Raw genomic sequence first — 8,437 nt, forward strand, 5'->3', positions numbered from 1 at the left:
TGGGCCTCAGAGAGCTTTGAAGCAGAAAATAGAAGCCGCCTGCCCCAGTCATTTTTTTTTTTATTTTACAGGAGATTCAATTTGGTTTAAAGGGACATGCATATGTAAAGCAAATAAAATAATATGTAAGTCATGTGTGTTAAGGGGTCGGTGTTAATTTCCCTGTTCTTTGACCTCAGCTTTTTTTAATTATTACTAAAGTAACAAGTCTAGTTAGCTGTAATGATGTTGGAACTGGAATTTGAACTGGATTTGTACGAGTTTTGGAACTCGTACACTAATGCACGCATGAGTGTAAGTAAGTATTCCAAGACAGGAAACGGTTCTATGTCAAAGGAAGTTTGGAAACCCCTTGAATAAATTATTGTAGATTTCTCAGAACTTCCAATGTGCTAATGTTCATTATTAAACTCCTCAAGGGAGGCACAGTGTGCAATTACCCAGTCTTATCTGACTTTACAATCCTGTTTTCACCAAACATCTTTTTACATCTTAAGGAACACAGCGTTCCTCAGAACACGGGTTGGGAAATAACGATGTAGAATGAATGCAAAAGAGGAGAGTATGATTTTGCCTGAAATGGAGTTAAAATGGCTATCAAATGTTTAGTTTTGTGGAAAACAGGTTTAGAATGCTTTTTATTTATTATTTTTTGATGAAAAAAAATTATATACATGGACTCAAATGTTTCCCATCTCAGGTTGTTTGGAGTTTAATCTCGACTGTGTTTGAGCAGTTAGAGAAAGAAATTTGTTTCATAGCTTTCGGGTTCTTGTAGTTGGTTGTTCATTTTGCCATAATATTCTCTGTAGAAAAAAAAAGAAGAAGGAATCTAAGTTACAGCTTTCTCACACTGTCTACTTTAAATGCCAATTTAAAATGCCACCAGTCAGTAGAATAGGGTGTAATACTTTACTTTTCTGCTCTCTGGTAAGTGTAGTGTAAAAATATGTCCAGCACAGTTCAGAGTCAAGGCGAATATTGGTACTTTGTTAGCTTCATTTCCATGGCGGTAGTGGTATAGGATACCTCTTTGGATTTTCTCCACTTCCTGCTTTGGGTTTATTTAGGCTTATTATGAATATTTAACATATACCATTTTAAGGAGTGTATGTTGAGACCTTGCCCATAGGATTATACATTGTAAAATTATTTATTACTCTCGTTTGTACATTGCATAATCTTTCTCTCCCATTTATACCTTTCAGTTTCAACCACCTCTGAAGGAACGTCCTCCTTTTCTACTTTATCTCTGTCACCTCCTGACTCAGCCTCTCCAGAAAAGTCTGTTCATCTCTTTCACCCGATTTTGGCTGGACCTTCCTTCTGGACTCTGTCCCGTCAGCAGTCTTCTGCCTCCTTTAAGGGTAAAGATAAGAGAGCCAGGGCGCATCACCCCTTAGCTCCTAGGGGCCTAGTGTCTTCTGATGAAGAGGAAGATGACCACCTCAATCTACTGCAACGTCTTCCAGATAACTCTGAGTCTGCCAGGAAGCAGGCAAGTCCTGCTCCTGGCCATAATTGGGCAGAGTTTCCCACTGCAAATGTAGACCACTTTACCTCTCTGTCCTGCCCGAGTTTTCAGCCAACTGAAGGCCTGCCAAAAGAGCCTGAGGGAAGCAATTCCATTAAAGCTCTCCTTGGAGAGGTGAAAAATGCCGTAGTCAGACTACACGAAGACCTGAACGTGGTGATACGGGAACTTCGTGTAATCAGTAGCCATCTGGTGAGCATGAGTGGGAATAGTCCACAACTAAGCAAATCTTCACAGCTTCCCCAGTCTTCTGAGGGGACGTCGGATCACATCTAATAAGCTCCATAGCCATATTTGATAGAACTTACGTGGTTCCACTTCCCAAAGACTAGGATGACCTCCTGTAGATTCTTATAAGGTGGTGGTTTGATTTTTCCTTGTCAGGCTTATTAACCAATCTCTTTCAAACCAATAAACTCATTTGGTTTATTTTTTTAAAGAGAAAAGGTATCACCTTTGATAATGTCAGATTTAGATATGAACTAATGTTCCTTTGAAGCTGAAGAGAATTTTCATCCTTCCACGCTTTGGACTTTACCTCAAGATACGTTAAACATTAGTGGAGGTTGTGGGAAGACAAACTACAGAAGGCTGTTCTAGAGCATTTGGATAAGCAGGCAGTCCAAAGCCCTTCACAGCCTGGATAGATGTTTCCTATGGTCTCGTGCCAAGTTTCAGATTCCCCAAACCAAGGGCCAGCAATCTTTCCCTTCTTGTGGCTGCCACTGTTGGTTGGGGGTTAAGCTGAGACAAGTAAGACACTGACCAGGAGTTTTTATGTTAATTTATATTGCAAAGTGAATTCAAATGCATACTTTTTTCTTGTATTTGGAAAATAAATTTAATATTTTTCATCTAACATGTATCTTTTTAATTTGACAGCCTTTCAAGTAGAAATGTCTCAGTTGTTATATTTATGGGAAAATGATCTAGTTTGGGGGTCATAGACCAGTGCTTCTCAACCCTGCTGCACACCAGAATCACCAGAGATGCTTTTATTCCTGTTTTATATTAATTTGAAAGGACAGTGCAAGGGCTCTGTGTACCCATCACTCAGTTTCGACAATTACCAACTAAAAGCTAAAATAATTCCTGATTATTTTGAAGAAATATGGGACATTCAAAAATATCCTAATGCTGGGTGCATTCCCAAGCCAAAACTGATTTTCCCTGTGCAAACTGGGTTAAGAAGTAGAGGGAACTGCCAGTGGAACTGTTAGTGGGAAGACTGTGATGTGGGAGGAGGTTTGGCATATTTGCAGAGGGGCAAGGAAGTCACTGTGGCTGGTGTGAAGTGGGGACAGGAAAGAACGTAGGAGATTTGAGGTCCTGGAGGAAAGGGCAAGGAGTAGTGCCAGATGATACAGGTTCTAGAAGACCATTGTTAGAGATTTTGACCTTTATGAAATAAAAACTGTGACAAGATTTTAGGGTGAAAAATGATCTTAGGGCTCTAAATGATCGTTTTGGCTTTGGGGGAGAGATGGAGGCCATGGGGTGAGGCAGGTAAGCCAATCAGAAGGCAATGGCAGTTACCCAGATAAGAGCTGATGGTGGATCAAACCAAGGTGGACATAGTGAAGGTATGTCAAAAGTGATTCGTTTAGGGATTTGCTGATGCATTGGATTAAATATATGATAGTGGAGAGTGACAGCCAAACCCCAAGGTATTGGATTGAGCAATTGAAATTCAAGATGAATTTGCCATCAACTGGAATGAGGAAGGTTGCAGATAAGGCAAATGTTGAGGCATTCGATCTAGATCGGTTAAATCTCAGATTGCATAACCCAAGTGGAGATAGCAAGTAGACAGCTGGACGTGAGACTTGAGTCTGAGAGAGAGACCTAGATTGGAATGGAGGAAGGGGTTAGTAATGAGTGGTTATTTCAATCTATGAGACTGGATAAAATTGCCAAAGGAGTGAGTATGAGAGTGGAGAGAATTTGAAGGCCTGAGCCCTTGGGGCATTCTAACAAGATCATCAAGAAATTGAGCAATCCATGAATGAGGCTGAGAAGGAGCTACCTCTGAACAAAGCAGTAGTGTGTAGTGTTTAGAAGCCCAGGGTGTTTTCCTCTTCTTGACCCTTTCTTCTTCCATATGCATTTCAGAAGCACCTTTCCAAGTTCTTTCCAAATCCTATTAGATTTGTTTTAAGTTTTTTAAATTCCACTTACTTAACATTCAGTGTAATATCGGTTTTAGGTGTACAATACAGTGATTCAAAGCCCTATTTGATTTTGATCAGAGTTGCATTAAATTTACTCTTTGATTGAGGAAATTTTTTTTTTTTTTTACAAATTTAATCTTCTAATCTAGGAGCATGGTATATCTGTATGTTTCTGTGGGTGTTCTCTTACAAATTTTATGTTTAGTCTTTCAGTCCATGAGCATGGTATATCTCTATGTTCACTTATGTCTTCTGTTAGTGTTCTTCAGTAAACTCATAATCTCCCGCACAGAGGGCTTCTATTTCTTTTTAAAGACTTAATCCTTTCATGTTTGATATTTTTGTGCTATTATAAATGCTACCTTTTTGCTGGTCTTTAAATTTGGGGACAGAACAGTTGAGAGAAATCTAAATATCCATCAAGATTCACTAATAGTTAACATGTTACTATGTTTGCTTTATCTCCCTCTCTTACTAAACATGTTTCTGTCTTTATTATGTAGACAGGTAAATAGATAGACACATGCATGTGTTGCTGAACCATGTGAAGGGAAGATTCAGATATCCTGACACTGCATCACGGAATACTACACAACTTACTACATGAATCGGGGTGATTATTCTCCAACTTACCTTTCCAGTTAATCAGTTCTTTCTTCACCTGTATCTAATCTTTGCTAAATCTTCCCATTAAGTTTTTAATTCAGTTATTCTTCTTTTCATTTCTAGAATTCTACTTGGTTCTTTTAAAATCTTCTAAAAGTTTCCTTTAAAAAACTTTTCATAGGTCCATGTTTCTTGCAGGTATTTTTAAGCATAACTTTACTAGTAAGAATATTAAGCAAACTAGTATAGAATTCTTACTAGTAAGAATAATAAGTAAACTAGAGAGAATTCTTACCAGCAAACCATTGAGAATATATGCATTTAAGGCTATAGATTTCCCTTTACTGCAACCCACAAAAATAAAAAATTGAGATATAATTCACAGACCATAAAGTTTACCCTTTTAAGGCATCTAATTGAGTGGTTTTAGTATATTCATAGAGTTGCATGACCATCACTACTATCTAATTCTAGAATAGTTTCATCACCACAAAAAGATACCCCGTACTCATTAGCATTAGATACTCCCCATTTTCCCCCCCTTCATGCCCCTGGATACCTCAAAATCTACTTTCACTTTCCATGAATTTGTCTATTCTGGATATTTCATATAAATGGAACCAGATGTGGCTTTTTGTGCCTGGTTTCTTTCACTTAGCATAATTTTGGGGGAGGGGGGTTCAGTCACGTTGTAGCATGTATGAGTTCTTCCTTCCTTTTTAAGCCTGAATAATATTGCATTGTATAGATATACCACATTTTGTTTATCTATTCATCAGCTGAGAGACATTTGGATTGTTTGCACTTCTGGGTACTATGAATAATGCTGCTATGAATATTTGTGTGAACATATGTTTTCCACTCTCTTGGGTATATATCTAGGAGTAGAATTTCTGGGTCATATGGTAACTCTTATGTTTAACTTCTTGAGGAGTTGCCAAGCTATTTTCTGAAGTAGTTTTTACCATTTTACCACAGGTATTGGTATGTAATATTGTCATGGTCCTTTGGCTCAAAAAATATTCTAATTCCTACCATGAAGAAGTATAGAAGTATATTTCTTAACTTCTCAGCATTTGTACTGTAATAACTCTAACATCTAAAGTTTTTATGTGTCTGTTTCTGTTCTCTATTATTACCCTGCTGATTTGTGCCCATGATGTTAATTTCCTTGTGTGCCTGGTTATCTTTGGCTATGTGCTGGTCATGACACTTGAAAATTCATTTGTGTGATTAATACAAGAATTTGTCTTTGCTTCTGCCAAGTGCCTGGTGCTATTGCACCACCATACTGGTTAGATAAATGAAGGCCATAGCTTGAAGTTTTCTAGAATACCCAGGTAAACCCCAGACTTAAACTCCTCTTATAAAGGACGGTTCATTTCTAATTCACTTTCATTGCATAGCCGGTGGGTTCCACTTTGTTGTAAGGAGCATGTCTTTTTAGACTTCCCACCTATGTGAGGTGATTTCTGTTCCTATCACCACCAAAAGGAAAGTTGGAGTTTGTTGAACTCAGCTAATGCCCTTAGGGAAAAGTGGTATTTGTGATCATTTACTTATCAGGTCTCTGGGTTTGTTTTTGTTATTTTTGTCTTTTTTGTTTGTTGGTTTGGTTTGGTTTCAAGTACCTATTTCACACAAGACTCTCCTGGGCCCTGGAGATTCAGTGGTAAGCAAAACCAAGATATTCCTGCCCTCACAGAGAACTGAGTTCTAGAGTTCTGGAGGAATTTGATAGATTAATCAAATTGTTTTGTTTTGTTTTTCAAACTGTAAAAGTCTGATGGTTCTGGGAAAGGAAATATAGGATTTGACCTGGTGAGGGGTTCAGGGAAAGCTTATTTAAGGAAGTCACTTGAGCTGAAATACAAGTTCTAGGATTATTGAAGTAGATGCCACTAATAACATATGGGGCAAGTCAACCTCTCTGTGAAATAACATAGAGCATAAAATAAGGATGAAATCTTAAGACATCTTCTGTTAGCTTTCTTCATACATCTGGGAGACCTAGAAATGGATTCTTAAGGGATAGCAGGATACAGTAGCTCCTTTTTTCACTGGCTGTAAAATTTCTTAGTTGTATGTTGCTAAGAGTTGAGAAGAAACAAAGCTCCAGAGATTCAGCACTCCTCCCTCCCCTTCCCCCATTACCAAAAGGTGTTGCATCAGATATCTTGAAATTCACTCAGAGAAACCCTACAAATAACTAAGGCAACAAAAGCTATCCCTTTGAGAAGCTACTTTACATGCCCATAGTAACTTCAGATTTTAACTAAGTTTTACGTAGCTCCTATATTTTAATTCAACCATTTTTTAATTAGTATAATTAACAAACACTTATTAGAGTTTCTATTTAGCCAACTCCATTAAGTGAATAGAACAAACTCGGCTTAAATTAAGAACGGGTATATTCTGATTGACTTTGTAATTATCTCAGATTAAAAATACGTCATTAAATGCTATTAAGTATTTTATTATTTGAAACATGAGGATCTTATTATAAGGCAGTTATGAAAATATCACAGTTTACCTATTGTCAAGTTACTGATGTGTTCATCCTTTAGATTTATTAAGCACTCATTATGAGTAGGCAATTTGCTAGACATTGGGGACACAATGGTGAACAAGATGGGAGCAGTCCCATCCTCAGAGCTGCCATTTCATCGGCAGAGTGTGATATGTAAATGCTATGAGTTTAGGAAGCAGTGGATAGTGTGGAGAGGGCCTGGTAAAGAGGGATAGCCAGCTCTGATTTAGGGGAGGGTCGGGGAATGCTTCCTGGAGAAAATGACTTCCAAAATGAATCCTGAAGAATAAGCAGGAGTTTGTCAAGCAAAGAGAGAGTAGAGAGATAATCTTCTAGGCGGAGAGAACAGCATGTACAAAAGCTGGGAACAGGAGGGAGCTAGGTGAGCCTGAGGATCAGACAAAGCTGTTGGGTCAGAGATTTGAGCACCTTGGTTTCCCTTCACGCAGAGACACCATGATGGTTACGAAGTATTACGTAGTATTAACTGACTGAGTAACAGAAAAGGACTGGATGACAAGGAAATGGATCATATTGGAAATGAAGCATCCTAGAAATTTGGGGGTTACCAAAATCCATTCACAGACTGATAAAAATAGACTTGATAGGGGTTTTTTGGTTTTAGGGTTTTTTTGTTTTGTTTTGTTTTGTTTTGTTTTGGAGACCTTGGCAACTCATCTTCCCCACAAATCGCAGGTGGTTGTGACAGTGTTTGCTCTGGCTGTGTGAGGAATGTCGTCTTTGTGTGCCTTCCTTCTGAAGAGAAGGTGAGTCCTGAGAGCAGCCTGGTGAGTCAGTAACGTGCTTGCCTACGGGCGACTGTTTTTCTAGGTCTCACTGCATTTTTAATAGAATGGATTCTGAGATGTGATAAAAGGATTTAGATATGTGGAATTGAGAGATTTTTCTTTCTTGCAGAACAAGTAATTTGAGGAGGCCAAGCATATTATTGTTATGCCCCAATATATGTGCCACCTCTTATCAGCAAGCAGGCTTAGAAAAGAGTAAATTGGCTCAGAAGAAACTCGGTTTTTCAAGATGATTTTGTTTGGTAATTTCAAATTCTGTTTTCTCACTGATGGTGCAGAAAGTTCTCAAAGATATGGTAATTACTGCAGAATTACGGCTTCAGGCGTTCGCAGCCATTCAAACAGTGAAACTCCATTATGAAAATACCTTGGTCTGTGTGTTCTGTTGCGCCACAGTTGAAAACTTGTCCCTTATACTGTATCCTGCACCATTCTTATAGAACACCAGGAACAAAATGCAGAAAGTAGATATTCTAGGGCTTGCTGATTAATTAAAAATAGGGCGTGAGAGAGCAGTGCATCAAGGATGAGCTCCGGAATTCTAGTTTGTTATCATTATTAATAGTAACTTAATAACACTAATAATCGTTGACATTTATTGAGTGCTAACAATGGTCTAAGCAGTTTTAATTCTCCGAACAACCCTACCTGGAAGGTTCTAGTATTGTCACGATGCATGTAAGAAAACAAAGGCTAAGGAGAGCTAAAGAGCTTGCCCACGGTCACAGCAAGGAACTTGCCCAGGAAACAGCAAGGGTCCCAGCCACACCTTGAACCTTGGGCTGTC

General features: G+C 38.4%; 1 protein-coding gene across 5 annotated transcripts in view; it reads left to right on the plus strand.

Annotated features, from left to right (window-relative positions):
- The window catches only part of ENTHD1 (ENTH domain containing 1), a 102,396-nt gene extending 98,073 nt beyond the window's left edge, over positions 1-4,323 (plus strand). For 3 of the 5 annotated variants that reach the window (XM_082739992.1, XM_082739994.1, XM_082739993.1), the window contains exon 7: positions 1,209-2,337. In XM_082739992.1, the coding sequence (XP_082596118.1) occupies positions 1,209-1,810 (602 nt within the window). In that variant the 3' untranslated portion in view covers positions 1,811-2,337. Of the gene's footprint in view, positions 1-1,208; positions 2,338-4,208 lie in introns of those variants that run through there. The other 2 variants (XM_082739995.1, XM_082739996.1) reach the window with 2 other exon arrangements.
- Positions 4,324-8,437: the final 4,114 nt, after the last annotated feature.

The sequence above is a fragment of the Mustela nivalis genome, assembly GCF_964662115.1.
Source record: "Mustela nivalis genome assembly, chromosome: 7".
Classification (NCBI taxonomy): Eukaryota; Metazoa; Chordata; class Mammalia; order Carnivora; family Mustelidae; genus Mustela; species Mustela nivalis.